The sequence below is a fragment of the Malaclemys terrapin genome, chromosome 1 (assembly GCF_027887155.1).
Source record: "Malaclemys terrapin pileata isolate rMalTer1 chromosome 1, rMalTer1.hap1, whole genome shotgun sequence".
Lineage (NCBI taxonomy): Eukaryota > Metazoa > Chordata > Testudines > Emydidae > Malaclemys > Malaclemys terrapin.
In genome coordinates, this window is record NC_071505.1 from 45797278 (window position 1) to 45812661 (window position 15384).

The 15384-nt window shown below is 43.4% G+C and overlaps 1 protein-coding gene across 8 annotated transcripts in view; it reads left to right on the forward strand.

The window, feature by feature from the left end:
• Nucleotides 1-13825, forward strand: part of ANKRD26 (ankyrin repeat domain containing 26) — a 171412-nt gene extending 157587 nt beyond the window's left edge. For 7 of the 8 annotated variants that reach the window (XM_054023494.1, XM_054023501.1, XM_054023508.1 and 4 more), the window contains 2 exons: nt 11585-11630; nt 12393-13825. In XM_054023494.1, coding sequence (XP_053879469.1) covers nt 11585-11630; nt 12393-12541 — 195 coding nt within the window. In that variant the 3' untranslated portion in view covers nt 12542-13825. Of the gene's footprint in view, nt 1-7438; nt 7497-11584; nt 11631-12392 lie in introns of all 8 variants that reach the window. The other variant, XM_054023541.1, reaches the window with a different exon arrangement.
• Nucleotides 13826-15384: the final 1559 nt, after the last annotated feature.

Sequence of the window (15384 nt, forward strand, 5' to 3'; positions counted from 1 at the left end):
CAGTTTAAATTAATCTTTCTTGAACATAGGTGACCAGAATTGTACACATTATTCTAGATGAGGTCTTACCAGTGCCTTCTACAATGATATTAATACTTCCCTGTCTCTGTTGGAAATATTTTTCCCAATATATCCTAGGATCACATTTGCCTTTTTTATAGCACATTACATTGGTGGGTCACAGTCATCCAGTGATTGACTAATAGACCCTAGTCTTTCTCCTCCTTTGTCATTTCCAGCTAATGAGTCCCTAGTTTCTAGGATAAATTGTTATTTGTCCCTAAATGCACGACCATGCAGTTTGTACTACTAAATCTCATCCCATTTCTATTATTCCAGTCCTCCAGGTCATCCAGTTCTTCCATTTTGATATGCTGATCCTCCTCTGTAGTGATGCTGCCTCCCAACTTTTCCCATTTTATTCAGCTCCTTTAAGGTAGATCCTCTAATTTCTTCTTTGTTGGATTTTCAGCTGCCATGTATTCTAACAAAACAGGAGTCTGATCTCAGGAGCTTAAACTTTCAATCTCTGTCAGTCTTCTTTTTCATTAACTTTTTCATTGAGCTGCAGAACTTTTAGCCATATTCTTTCATCTATTTACTGGTTAGGGAACAACTTTGACCCACTTTAATGTCAACATTAATCATCCCAGATCACTGAATGGTTGATTTTTTTCCAAAGGGTTATACCTCTTAGTTTCTTCTTTCAAACATGCTTCAGAAAAATAAACAGAACTCTCAGCAATAAGTTCAGTCATTGCTGGAGAACAGTTGAATAAAATACGTATTTCACATAGCTGTGCAGACTGAGAATATCTAGTCATAGCACAGTATTTCATCATCATATTGGAAGACAGCTTCTTCTGCACCCGTTTCTGAAGAAGTGAAAGTACAAGATATCTATTCCATACGAAAAATGGTGCTAAGAGATTAAAGTTTCAGAGTAAAGGATTCAAGTCAGAAATACCAAAGAAAAGACTGCATATATTTGTTACTGTGTGTGTAGTACTATAGAATTTGATCTTGCTTCCATTGAAGTCAGTGGCAAAACTAGGCTAGAATTAGGCCCCCATGATCACGTACTATTATGTCTTCTTCGAATGCTGTTTCTATGGGTGCTCCACTGCAGGTGTTGGTGTGTCCCGGCACCGTTGATCTTCAGTAGCAGCGTCTGGTCGGGATGTGTGTGCACAGTAGCAGTCTTGTGGCTCCGCTGGTACCTCATCTAGCACGCGCACACCCCAACCCCTTCAGTTCCTTCTCAACCATCCTCAGCTTGAGACGGAGTCCGTTAACAGCGTCACTAAAAACCTTCAATAAAATTAGATTGTTAGATAGCGTAGTTATTACCTTTGTTATTCTAATTAGTATCGTTATAGTTGGCGTTAGTTAACCTTAGTTAGATAGTATTTTTAAAAAAACTTTTGTTTTCTCATCCCCCTTTTTTTCCACAAAAAATGGGTGCCTTAAATATGCCTGGCTCCCAAGGCTTTAAAAGATGTACTTCATGTAAGGACACAATACCAATTTCTGATGGCCACTCATTACGTGTCCGATACTTAGGTGAGCTTGCTACAAGCTCACTTGGAGTTCATCTCGCCACCATCACAGCCTTCCATCAACAGGTAAATGGGACTTTGATATTCGCTCACCCGATTACTAAGCGATTTTTAACGGGCATACAGAACATGTACCCAGACATCCTAGAACCCACACCAGCCTGAGTCTTAAATCTGGTGCTCAGAAGTCTAACCAGGGCCCCATTCGAAACTTTAGCCACATGCTCGTTACTGTCTATGAAAGTGGCATTCCTGGTTGCCATTACATCGGTGCGAAGAGTCAGCGAGATAGGGGCGCTCATGGCTCACCCCCCATACACAATATTCTTCAAGGATAAAGAACACATCCTAAATTTATGCCCAAAATATCTTCCTCCTCCCACCTCAACCAACCAATTCACTTACTTACATTTCATCCAAATCCACGCACTAACACTCAGGAAGTGGTCCTGCACACACTGGATGTGCATCATGCCTTAGCATTTTATCTGGACAGAATGAAGCCCTTCTGAAAATCACCTTGACTTTTTGTGTCAACAACAGAACGATTGAAGGACTCTGCCATATCTACGCAAAGAATATCTAAACACATATCCAGCTGTATCTATATGTGCTATTTACTACACAACACTGAAGCCCCTCCGGGCATCAGAACCCACTCGACAAGAGCTTTATCTACCTCCATAGCATTCCTACACAACGTGCCCATTCTAGACATCTGCAGGGCGGCCACCTGGGCCTCTGAACACACATTCATGAACCACTACACAATTACTCTCGGTTCAAGTTCAGACACAAGACTAGGGCTATGTCTACACTGGGGGGGGGGATCGATTTCAGATATGCAAATTCAGCTACGGGAATAGCGTAGCTGAATTCGACGATTCTGATCTGACTTACCCCGCTGTGAGGACGGCAGCAAATCGACCACCGCGGCTCCCCCATCAACGGCGCTTACTCCTACCTGGGCTGGTGGAGTACGCGCGTCGATTCGGGGATCGATTATCACGTCCCGACGAGACGCGATAAATTGATCCCCGAGAGATCCATTTTCTACCGCCGATCCGGGCGGGTAGTGAAGACCCAGCCCTAGGTCTCACAGTACTAGCTTCAGCAATGAACTCAACTCCAAAGCCCTTTCCATCCTCATGAGGGCACTGTTCTATATTCACCTGAAGTGGAGCACCCACAGGGACAGCACTCAAAGAAGAGAAGGTTACTCACCTTGTGCAGTAACTGATGTTCTTCGAGATGTGTGTCTCTATGGGTTCTCCACTACCCATCCTCCCCCCCTCTACTTTGGAGTACAAACTAAACACTCCACGGTAGAGAAAGAACTGAAGGGGTCAGGCCATGTGCATGCTAGATGAGGCACCAGCACCGTGAGACTGCTACTGCGTATGCGGACCCCGACCAGACACTGCTACCAAAAATCTCCAATCAACAGCGCTGTGACGCACTGACACCTGAAGTGGAGCACCCACAGGAACACAGATCTCGAATAACTTCAGTTACTGCACAAGGTGAGTAACCTTCTCTTCTGCCTGACCCCTGCCTTACTCACTATAAAGAATGGGTGGTGTACAATAAACAAGACACAAGTTCTCAGATTCTCTGCCTTATTTGAAGCCATTTTGTTTTGCATTTTCAACAGTCAATCTGAAGTAATTCAGAAATCTTGATTTACAGATTAACAGAGAACAAAAACATTTTTCTCCCTCTGCATCAAAAACCACTTATCTCTTCAAACTTTCCCAGTAGATAAATCTCTGTGAAAAGTCATATACTGCCTATGTTTGGAGATAAGGCAAAGTTCTTAACAATTTTTATTGTGGAGCATCATGGGCAGCCGGTATAATAGACCAGGGAATTCTAAGCCTTCCCTGGGTGCCGCTGCCGCCAACCTGCTGCTGGACACCTGGGCCGCGGTGGCCCTGTCCCTTTCTATTTCCCCAGGCCCCTGCCTTCTGCTGCTGCCTGCCTGCTGCTGCTCCCTCCTCTTCAGGGGTGGGGGAGTGAGGCGGGAACAGGGTGAGCCAGCAGGGGCGGGGGGAGGGTCTGGTGGGGGAGTGAGGTGGCTCACTTGGTTGGGCACGGGGAGGAAGCTTGCCGGGTGCAGGGGGGCCGGCAGCTCGGCCCAGCTTGTGTGGATGGGGCTGGCCTGGCACTCAGCGGGGTCATAGCTGGCCTGGCATCCCGACTTGGGAGGGGGACAGGGCCCGTCCCGTCCGGGGGGTGGCTCAGCCCAGTGTTCGGCCTGTCGGGGGGCGGGGGCTTGGTCCGGCATGGCTGGGGCCTGACTGGCGCTCACGGGGGTGGATGGCCTGGTATGGCATGGCTGGGGTGGGCAGGCGCAGGGCCTCAACCATGGGGAGGGGCCTCAGGAGGGCTCCTCCTGTTATGCGGGGAGGTTGGAGCTACAGCATGCAGAGGGGGCGGAGCCTTGGGCGGAAGGGGGCACCTCCAGCAGATTAGCCTCTCCAAAGCGGAGGTTCACCCACCATCCATGTGGAGCATTGTGGGCCCAATCATCCTTTTACTGCTATCAATGTGAGTTCTTTCCTGTAGACTAAAGTGGGAACAGACCTGGGCACTGTCCCGTGGAGTAAAGCATGTTGCATTTTTTTTTTTCTGATTGTAGTTTAAAACATAATGGTATTTCTCTAGATGGCAGCAAACTGATATTTTCCTTAGCTCAAGTGGTAGATCCTGTGTTGCTGTAGTCAAGCAGAATTCCAATGTGAGCTCCACAAGTGTTCATTATTATTTTGATGTGATAGCCTCTTCATAGTTTAGAGATTACAACCACAGTCCCATTCTGATTGATTTTTGATCCCTTTTCTAATGCAAAGAAGGGAATTTTCCATTCTTAGAGATTTTTTAAGATTAAGTTCCATTTTCAGCTAGAACATTTTCTGACTGTTTTGATTGTTTTAATCTCAAGAACTTTAAAATATCTTAACAATACCGTTCTGAAACTTTAGAAAAGTGTTTTTCTTTGTATTTGTCTACATTACCTAGGGTTACCATATTTCAGCGAGCAAAAAAGAGGACGGGAGGAGCCCCGCCCTAGCCCCGCCCCTGCCCCTCCCACTTCCCGCCCCCCCTGACCTCCCAACCCTCCCCCCGTTCCTTGTCCCCTGACTACCCCCTCCTGGGACCCCTGCCCCTAACTGCCCCCCAGGACTATCTAAGCCTCCCTGCCTCTTGTCCCCTGACTGCCCCAACCTTTATCCACACCCCCACCCCCAGACAGACCCCTGGGACTCCCACGCCCCATCCAACCACTCCCCACCCCCTGACAGCCCCCCCCAGAACTCCCAACCCATCTAAACCCCTCTGCTCCCTGTCCCCTGACTGCTCCGATCCCTCTCCGCACTCCTGCCCCCTGACAGCCCCCCCCAGAACTCCCAACCCATCTAAACCCCTCTGCTCCCTGTCCCCTGACTGCTCCGATCCCTCTCCCCACCCCTGCCCCCTGACAGCTCCCCCCCAGAACTCCCAGCCCCCTACCCCCCCCGCTCCTTGTCCCCTGACTGCCCCCTCCTGGGACCCCTGCTCCTAACTGCCCTCCAGAACCCCACCCCTACCTAAGACTCCCTGTTCCTTGTCCCCTAACTGCCCCCTCCTAAGACCCCCCCCCAACTGCCCACCAGGACCCTACCCCCTACCTGTACCCTGACTGCCCAAAACTTTCTCCACTCCCCCCAAAAAGCCCCCCCCCCGTTTCTTGACTGCCCCCTCCAGAACCTCCCTGCCCCTTCTCCTGCCCCCCTTTACCCTGCTGCTCAGAACAGGGTGTTGGGCTCTGTGCGAGCCGGACACGTGGCTGAGTTCCCCAGCACAACAAAACCCGGTCCCTGGCCCTGCACAACAAAACCCGGTCCCTGGTCCGGACCGGGTTGCAGGGGAGAGCTGCCCTTGTATCAGCACAAAGTGCTCTCGCTCCCGTTTTGCTACCCTGCATGGCAGAAACCGCTCCCAGTTGCAAAAGGGGAGGGCTGCACTTTGTGCTGAGACACTTGCTCAGAATGCAGGGCGGAGCTCCTCTCCAGCTGCTCCGGAGTCCAGCCCGGGACTTTCCTGCAGCCCTCCCAGCCGCTCGCTCTGCTGTGCCGGGGGAGGGGGAAATCCCGGACATTGTGAGTGCTTTACAAATTCCCCCCGGACGCTATTTTTAGCACAAAAAGGAGGACATGTCCGGGTAAATCCGGACGAATGGTAACCCTACATTACCTCACAAAAATTGAAACTTAAGTAGATTTTGACATTGGTTTATGCAAGAAATAGCATTCAACTACAAGAATGATAAAATGTTTTAAAAATTGGTGCTATTTGAAAATCAGATATGAATTACCTATCAGCGGAGCTGATTTGAGGCAGCAGTGAGTAGCAATAGAAAATATTTTTTGTCAATATCCTTGGGTGATTTTTCAAAAGTGGGATGTGGTAAAATAGTTGGTTTCTTCTAACACTAAATAAGGAAAATTGGACTAATCTTACAGCTACCCTGTGTTTGTCTTCTTTGCTATTGAGCTTCTTCCTACAAACCTCCCCAAATTCTGACTTTCCAAGGTTCCTCCACAGATTTAAAGAAACAGTACATATTCTTACATGCCTCTCATACACATTGTTTCAATAGTGGTTGCTTAGGTCACCTGTAAATTGGGGATGATAATTAAGGCGCCATATTTGTCACTGAGGTCATGGAAGTCACAGATTCTGTGACTTTCCTTGACATCCGTGACTTCTGCAGCAGCCCGTGTGGCTGGCCTGGGAGCTGCCTGAGCAGCTCGGGCAGCTCGTGGGCCAGTTGCACTACACAAAAGAAAAGATAACAAGGTAGTTACCTGTCACATCATCTAAAAACCGAAGCACTTAAAACCAAAGAAATTATTAGTTAAGAACCTCATAAATCTGATGTTGGGCATATCAGAAACATAAACTCATTATTCATATCAAGTATTTTAAAAAGCATATTTAATCACATCACAACCACCTTAACTCTGACCCAGAATAAATACTATATTCATTAGTAACCTCAAAATGTAAACGCTGCATATAGAACCCTTTTGAAAAGGAAACAAAAAAATATGTACATGTTAACGACCCACATTGGTCAGCCTTAAATACTAAACTACAGATAAATAACACAGTTTTCATATTAAAAATACATTATTCTTAAGAAACAGCAATTATAAGTACTTGGGAAATCCACTGCAAACTGCATCTGTAGTAACTTAGATAACTTACAATGTTATGGGGGGAGGTAGGTTTAAACTTGCTAGCCCACCTCAACTCTTCCTAGCTCTCTGGATCCCCAACAGCAGAGCTTCTCTGTAGTCAGGAGGAAGTGAGGAGTATGCATTGCCCTCCCTTGTGCAGGGGCAGAGGGAGATCTGTGTATGGCGTGCTATACCTGCACACTGTTCACTAGGATAGGTTCTAGCCAATAGGCCCCAATCTTTTAAGGAGCTCTAATGACTTTAGGGGAGATCTGCCCATGCGGAGTTCCTTGCAGGACTGAGGCCTTAGTAAACAAAGGGCTATGCATAAAACTAATAGATGAATATTTTAAAACATAGTTAATAAAAATAAACTTTAACAATTTACCTTAGAAAACAATAGTGATCTCTATTGCCAAACACGAGTCAATATAGTTATAAAGCACATCTTTTAATCTGTGAAAATAGGTGGAATCTCCTTATTTTATCTCTAAATTTCAATTCTATTTCCAGTCTTTTTCCATCTGCACTCTCTTGTAGTATAGTATTCAAAAATCCTAAGTAATTTTATTTTCTTCATTTATTTACGGGTCATTTTTCAGTTCTGATTTCCAAGACCTATAAACTTATTGGCTTTTGTTCTTACTTCTTCAGCTCCTTGATCAAAAGTCTGTTTCTTCCTTCTCTTCTCTGCAACCAGATACATGGCCAGGTGTGTAGTCAGTATTGCTTAATACTATGTAGTTCTTTGTACTGGGCACGTTTTTCTGTTTGTATTGTTTAAATTTTAATTTCAATTAAGAACAAGTTTTGTCTGGATTGTCATAATATTGCAAATTTAAAAACTCAGTTTATACTTTTGCTATACTTTACAAAAGTGAATAGCATAATTATTTAAATTAGCAAGACAGTACTGCTGTGTTTTATATATTTGTGTGTAACCCTGACAACATCTAAAATGAAACCATTGATCAGTACTGAAGAATGGAATGTACAGAATCATATTTATTATATTTGAGTCATGGCTGTCTTTAAACAGCAGGGGTTGGTGGAGATCATTTTTTATCTTTTAAGTAAAAAGTTGTTTTCAAACTTAGTCTTTCTTTTGTAAAATCCACTCTTGGAGTTTCTCACGAGGACTGCCTTATAGTTATCTAATCCAATGAATCCTGGAAAAATCCATCAGTCGTGCATTTACTGAGTATGGACTAGTGTCATGCTACGGTACTGTATATATTGTATATGATGATCCTTTCATTTCCTTTTTGCCTATCAGTCTAGACCTCAATACTTAATCATTTAAGTCTGTATTTTTTTATAGTTTTGTTTTTCATTTTTTCTTGGTGTCAATAGTTTTCTGACTCCCTTTTCATCCTCCACTCCTCTTTCCTGGGGAAGGATAAGAAACTCCCAACCAAAGACAAAAAAAAGCTGTCAACAAGCCCTGGAGTTTCATAGGATTTTAAAAGCCAAAGGTTCTTTATTCTCCCTAAAGCTGATTAACAGAAACTCCCCAAGTAAAAATTTGTGCTAATCTTACCAACAATTATTTCTTCCCAAAAGACATTGCAGATCAGAAGATGGAAGCTACCCTTAGATAGAACTTTGAAACTTCTTCAGTGATCCATAGAGTTTGTCTACACTGCAGTTAGACACCCGAGGCTGGCCTGTGCCAGCTGACTCAGGCTCACAAGGCTCAGGCTGAGGGGCTGTTTAATTACGGTATAGACCTTCAGGTTCAGGCTGCAGCCCAAGCTCTGAGACCCTCCCACCTGGCAGGTTTTTAATTGCTGTGTAGATAAACCCATAGACACTCATTGGCAAGCATATTCTTCACTAGAGCCATGACGTCCTGGTGCAGTGAGTTGAAAAGCCTGGACCACAAGAAGCCCATGATAAGTTCAAGTCAACACTGAAGAAACTATCCCTAGCAACTACATTTGTGGCAGATGGATCCATGGACTCCATGAAGCTGGCAGCAAAAGGCTGTGCAAAACTATTCAAAGCAAATCCCCCTGTGCCTCAACTTCTCAGATGGGAATCCTGTTTAGTTAGACACTGGGATAAGGTGGAAGTGAAAGTATTTATTCTCTATATCAGAAAAGATAAAAGGACTACAGTTCTTATACAAAAGCTCCTTTCATTGCTACCCACAACACAGGCCACCAGATAAGGGACTTTTCTTATTCCAGGGTAAACACTAAACCAGTAACCCACAGGCAAGTCCTGATCTGGGGACAAGTTCAGTCCTTGTTTCCGATCCAAACAGTCAGTATGGCTGCAACTATGCCTGATTCCACCCAGAAATACTCCTGGAAGATACTTAGACACATGGTTCCTGTCAACATTAGAGTACAACACTGATAATCTCTGGTGCTCCAGGTTCTTCTACATCTTTATCCATTCTCCAGCCTTAAGACACAGCAAGCCATCCTGAAGTAGATCTCTCATCTCCCAGAGCTATGGATAGTAGAGCCTCTCTCTCAAGACCAAATGTTTTCAGGGTTCTATTCCATATTCTTCCTAGTAAGGGAAAGATCAGGAAGAGTCCAAGCCATCTTAGACCTCAAGAGGCTGAACAGGTCAACAAAGAAGAATTAAATTCAGAATGGGTTTCTAGCTTCCATTATTTTTTACAATCTCTCCAGCAGACCTGACAGAAGCTTATCTGCATATTCCACTGTTTAGAGTGCCTTGCCGCTCAGTACCAGTTAAACTCTGTGCTCTCTGGAGGGTTCTTCCTCTCTTACTTTTTCCCCAATTGTGTCTGTCTTACTCTCTTACTGAAGCAGTTTCTTCTTCCCAAAATGCCGAACGGTGAGTAAATTAACCTTGTAAAGAAAAAAAAGGATATTAACCAGTATTTAAATTTTTCCATTTGTTTCTCAGAATATTGAATGAGTAAATCTCATCATTTGTAAAATTACTGTTCATGAGGTATTCATCACTGTTATATCTGTGTGCTAGCTCCATATATTTCAAAATTATGCTTTCTTATATGCTGGCAGTTGTTGTGTCTTGTCTTTTTAGATTTTAAATTCTTCAGGTCATTGACTGTCTTAATGGAAAGTCTATTGTGGACACTACAGAAATACAAGTTATAAATAACAATGCACAGTACCATGGGTATGAATAAACTAAATGTTTAGGAAGAGCTTGTAATCAAAACTGTAAAAGCGACAGTAACTAATTCCCTTGAGAGAGGAACACACCTTTTTGTTCCCCCTAGTTAATTTAAGCCAGTTAATACAAAGGTGCAGATTGTTCTCCAATCCCATAACCTTCACCATCCTTAGAAGAAGGATGACAAAAAGAGATGAGTGTTGCATCTTTCCACAAAGAGAGAAGGTTCTCAATGTGATCTGAGGGCCTTGCAGTAAACTAATATTGTACATTTTTATAGCAGCTAAATTAAATACTGATGTTTTATTTTTATATATAATTTAAGGACTCAATCTTGCAAAACTTATTCTTGCAACAGTAGCTTTGTTGGGTTGCAGGACCGGGCATCATATTTTTAAAAGGCTAAACCTAGAATTAGATCGGAGTGGGCAAACTTTTTGGCCCAAGGGCCACATCGGGGTTGTGCAACTGTATGGAGGGCCGAGTAGGGAAGGCTGTGCCTCCCCAAACAGCCTGGCCCCCACCCCCTCCCACTTCCTGCCCCCTGACTGCCCCCCTCAGAACCTCCAACCCATCCAACCCCCTTGCTCCTTGTCCCCTGACCGCCCCCTCCCAGGACCCTCACCCCCTATCCAACCCCCCTGCTCCCTGTCCCCTGACTGCCCTAACCCCTATCCAGCCCCCCGACCACCCCCCTGGGACTCGACCCCCTATCCAACTGCCCTCTGCTCCTCGTCCCCTGACTTACCCCTTCCTGGGACCCTCCACCCCTAACTATCCCCCGGGATCCCACCCCCTTATCCAAACGCCTCCCCCGCTCCCTTACCAGCAGCAGGAGCTTGCAGCCACGACACCCGGCCAGAGCCAGCTGCGCTCCCCACGCTGCCCAGTGGGAGCAGCGGGCCAGATGCGGCCCATGGAGCGAGGTGAGGCTGTGGGGGAGGGGCCAGGAACTAGGCTCCCAAGCCGGGAGCTCAGGGGCTGGGCAGGACTGTCCTGCGGGCCGGATGTGGCCCGCGGGCTGTAGTTTGCCCAGATCTGAATTAGATACATATATCCACCCCTGAATTTAATTGTGATTTTATTCACATATCTGAAGATAGAATTTATCCCTCCATTACTAATTAATTGTGCTTGTTTGTATGTTTTTAACTACTAAATTATGAATCATTTATCATTAGTTAAATACATTAATAAGCCAACAACTAGTAAGGATGGTTTATTAAGCAGCATGTGCATGAAGGGGTGTAAAAGCCATGAGCCCTACACTCCTCTGACCTATAGAGTAGTTAATTATAGTTTGTAAATATACTTCATAGGGACAGAAGAGGCTAATTAGCAACCATCTAGTCAGTTGGGATGGTCTGGTTTATTTGGTCCTGCCTCAGCACAGGAGGCTGGACTTGATGACCTCTTAAGGTCCCTTCCAGCCCTACACATCTATGATGTCTCTGAAGGTATAGATTGTTTTACGATGCTGCTGGTATTGTTCAACCATCAGACTATGAAGAATCAGCTAATCAAGATTTTCTCCAAAACAAAACTAAATCTCTGTTCAGGATTTTCATTTCACTTTTATTTACACTCTGTAGTTGTTTTTAAATATATAGCAATATTTTTGTGACACGAACTACCCTAAACTGTTTATATGTAAATATTGTTAATATTTAATTTCAGATGCAGCAGGAACTAGAAAAAAGTATCACTAAAGAACTTGACCAAGGTAATTTGTCAGAGCATGTTAACATTTTTTTTTCAAAAACTGAGTGTTCCTAAATATAATTTATGATTTTGTTATAATTCAAAAATAGTATTAAGCTGTTATGTTGTATACCATTGCTGTTTCTACTAATTTTCAAATTTAGTAAAGTTCTTTTTGCAAGCACTGCCCACTTACCAAAGTGCTGTACAGATTATGTAATTCCCCCACCAAAAAGTCTTAATCTGAAATCAATTTTGCAGAAATTCCCAAATAACACACACATAGGATTAACAAAAATACAATAAATCCTCTTTTCAGATTTTTCACAAACTTCAAAAACCACTTCTCCTCTCACACTTATTTTAATCAGTATTATTGTATATAATTGATATTCTTCCAAATTTATCACTAGAATAAGCAATTGTCATGCCGTTGTCTTCATTGGAATTTAGTGTGCTTACAGCATCTGTGGATTTGACCTATTATTTTCAATAGCCCTTGAAATACTAACAGTTATTTACTGATTAGCAAAAAGGCTAATGTATTGCTTTTATAATTAAAAAATATGGTTTCTTCCTTTGTGAATGTCCCTTTTATGTCATTTTCATCAAGTTTCCTTTGTATTGATTTAAAAATGTGTATCTGCTGTCTCTGGACCTGATACAATGCCCACCACTGTCAATGGGAAAAAATTCAATGGGTTTATGACAAAGCCTATTGTAAAACTATCACACAACATAACACAGAACATATATGGTCATTTGTTTTTCTTCTTCTTTCTAGCCACAGCTGAACTTGAAACTGGATCTGTAAGAGTCTCTCCTGTAGGATCTACTGATGGATCTTCAAAAAATCTAAATGTGGATCAGGATCCAGTTTCCAGGGCAACACAGCAGTATCTAGATGTTTTAAAGAAAAATTATATGATTTGAACAAAACATTAAAGCAAGTTTGTGGAAATGATTTTGTTTACATAACATTTTAATGGTTTCCCATTAAATGGGTTAGGATGTGAAAAATCTTAATTACAATTTAAATATAAACTATAAAGGTATTTTATAAATATCAGGCACATTGCACTTGTCTCTGGAGAAACACCACATAGTAATATAGTCTCCTTTTAAATTAAATATATAAGCCATACCTTGTTTTCATTTGTAACTAGCAAAGGAAATACAGAGCGGTGTTCTTGAGTTTGACAGAACTGCCTGAATGTTAGTTGTTACAACAGCTATTCTGAGTCTCATCCCATTCATTTTCTCTGATGTATTTTAACCAAAGCGTTTCCTGAATTCTGTTTTGTGTTTTCTCTCTTTTACGTGTATTTTATGTTTTTAAATGTTTCTTAAGTAGCCATTAGCATGTTCAGATCTGACGCATCTGTTTTGTGCCCAGTTCTGTAGTCCTGACACAGGGAAAACTGTTAATTCACTGTAAGATTTACCTATGTTAGGTTTGCAGAATTAGGCACTTGCCTAATTTGTTTTTGCTTTTATTCCATTGTGTTTGAGTTTAAAAAATACTACATATCTCTAATAGTGCCAAGAGATTTGTAGTGTGTGTTTTATATGGTAGGGGAAACTTATCAATACAATGCACTGAATTTTTTATTAAATAATACAGCAACTTGGGGCATTCTGAGTTGTTAGTAGATCAATATGTTGTAAGTACAGCTCTTCTGTAGATGAAATAGAGTAAAATATATATAAAAAAGTATATATATATTGTGCGCCTACCTCCAATTTTCTTGATATTTTTCAAAGTTGATGCATGAAAAAGCTAAGTTTTGCATTATTACTAAAAGCAGAAGACCCCTTGATCATAAATCTAGTAAACTGGACTTAAAGCGAGTCTGTTTCAATGATCAAGACAGTTTTACTTATTCCAGCGATTCATCCATTGTTACTAAAGACCCATATTTCTGCCATTAAATATCTTTAAAAGTCAGTAATGTTGTGGTTCAAGATGATGAAACAGAGGAAGAAATCCCCACTAGAGAAAACATGAACAATGATTATATTGAGATGAGCAGTACATGAAAAATATATCCTGTACCTACTACTCCAAGAACTAAGCTAACTAGCCAGGGTGGAAAAAACCTGTGCCACCATGTCTCTTAACAGTTTTAAAGGAATAAAACAGTTTTGAACAGTTGGTGTATTGTCTTTACTTGTAAAATATTACATTTCAACTGTTCAATAAATTGTTAAATGTAACGTGTCTCACTTTGTTTTACATTGCATCTCTTCCTAACTATACTTGTGTATCATTTTCTGTGTTGTTTCCAGTGTCTGTTCTTTCTTTCCTTCCTTCTCCTACTATCCCTTTACTCCCTTTCCTGTCTTCTGCTCCACCCTCACAACTGTTCTCATTTCTAATACTTTTGTCTCTCCTTTCTCCCCACAAAATATCAGTCCCCTGTCTCTTTTTCCTACATACCAATGTGCGTGCTTATCCACATACTCCTTTCTCTCTGGTCTTCTCCTTCCTTCTGATTGAAAGAGCAGCAGCTCAGTGGGCCAGGGAGAATGGCCCCTTTTGAGTTCAGTATCCCATACAAAACTTCCACTCACCCTGAGCAAATTGCTTTTTAAAACCTCATACATATACAGTTTAGGGGAGGTATTGCAGCAGATCCTTTGCTCGTGTCGTTCAGCATCGTCCTATTGACTTTAATCGAACTATGCTGATTTACAGCAGCTGAGGATCCAGCTCATTATCTGCCACCTCTAGATACCCCAGGCAAGATTCAAAAATGGGTGCCCCTAAAGTTAGACTCCTAAAAAGTGACCTAATTTTTTCCAAAGTGTTCAGCACTCCCAGCAGCTCTCATTGAAATTGCATTTCCTCCCCCTCCCTGCTACCATGGCTTCTAGCAGAAAATAATCATTGGCATAAAACTTCATTATACTTTTCAACCATGATTAGTTTAGACTAGACCATTGGTTCTGGTATGCTCTCTTGGTGGTTGGGCTTCAGTTCCCATGGCAACACAGCTCACAACCTCCTTCTCCCAATATGTGCTACCAAAGAGAGAAGCTTGTACTGTAGTCTGCTTAAGCATTTATCTCACCAGATCCTCAGTTGCTGCACTAGCTAGTCTCTGCTTCCGTCCCTCCCTCTCTCTGGCTATATTCCAGTTCTCACTCCCCAACCTCCTGCTGCCTAGGTCCACAGAATATTGCAAAGAGCATGCACTGTAATCCAATTAATTCCCTGTGATATGGAAAGGGGAGTGGGGGAGGGGGCACAAGGCTCCACACACCGCTTTTGCCCACAAGCACTGCCCCCTCCCCAGCTCTCATTGGCCGGGAGTGTGGAACCGGTGCTCGGGGTGGGGAGAGTGCACAGAGCCCGTGCCCCCGCCTAGGAGCCGGATCTGCTGGCTGCCTCCGGGGCGCAGTGCAGTGCCAGACAGAACAGGTAGGGACTAGCCTGTCTTAGCGCTGCAGCACCACCAACCGGCCTTTTAACAACCCAGTCAGAGGTGCTGACCAGAGCTGGCAGGGTCCCTTTTCGACCAGGTGTTCCGGTCGAAAACCGGACACCTGGTCACTCTATTTGTGGGTCATGGGTGGCAATTTTATTTAGGCAGGATGTAATCCAAGTCTTTGGGGGGGAAATTAGATGTGACTGCTTCCTGGGGAGTGGGGTATTATGAGGTAGAGGACTGGGGAAATAGGGGCTTGGGGTTGTAGCAACAGGCAGGGGGTTACGGGAAGAGAGATAAATGGGGATGGGTGATAGAGTTGTTGGGGGTTTCAAGTGAGGGACG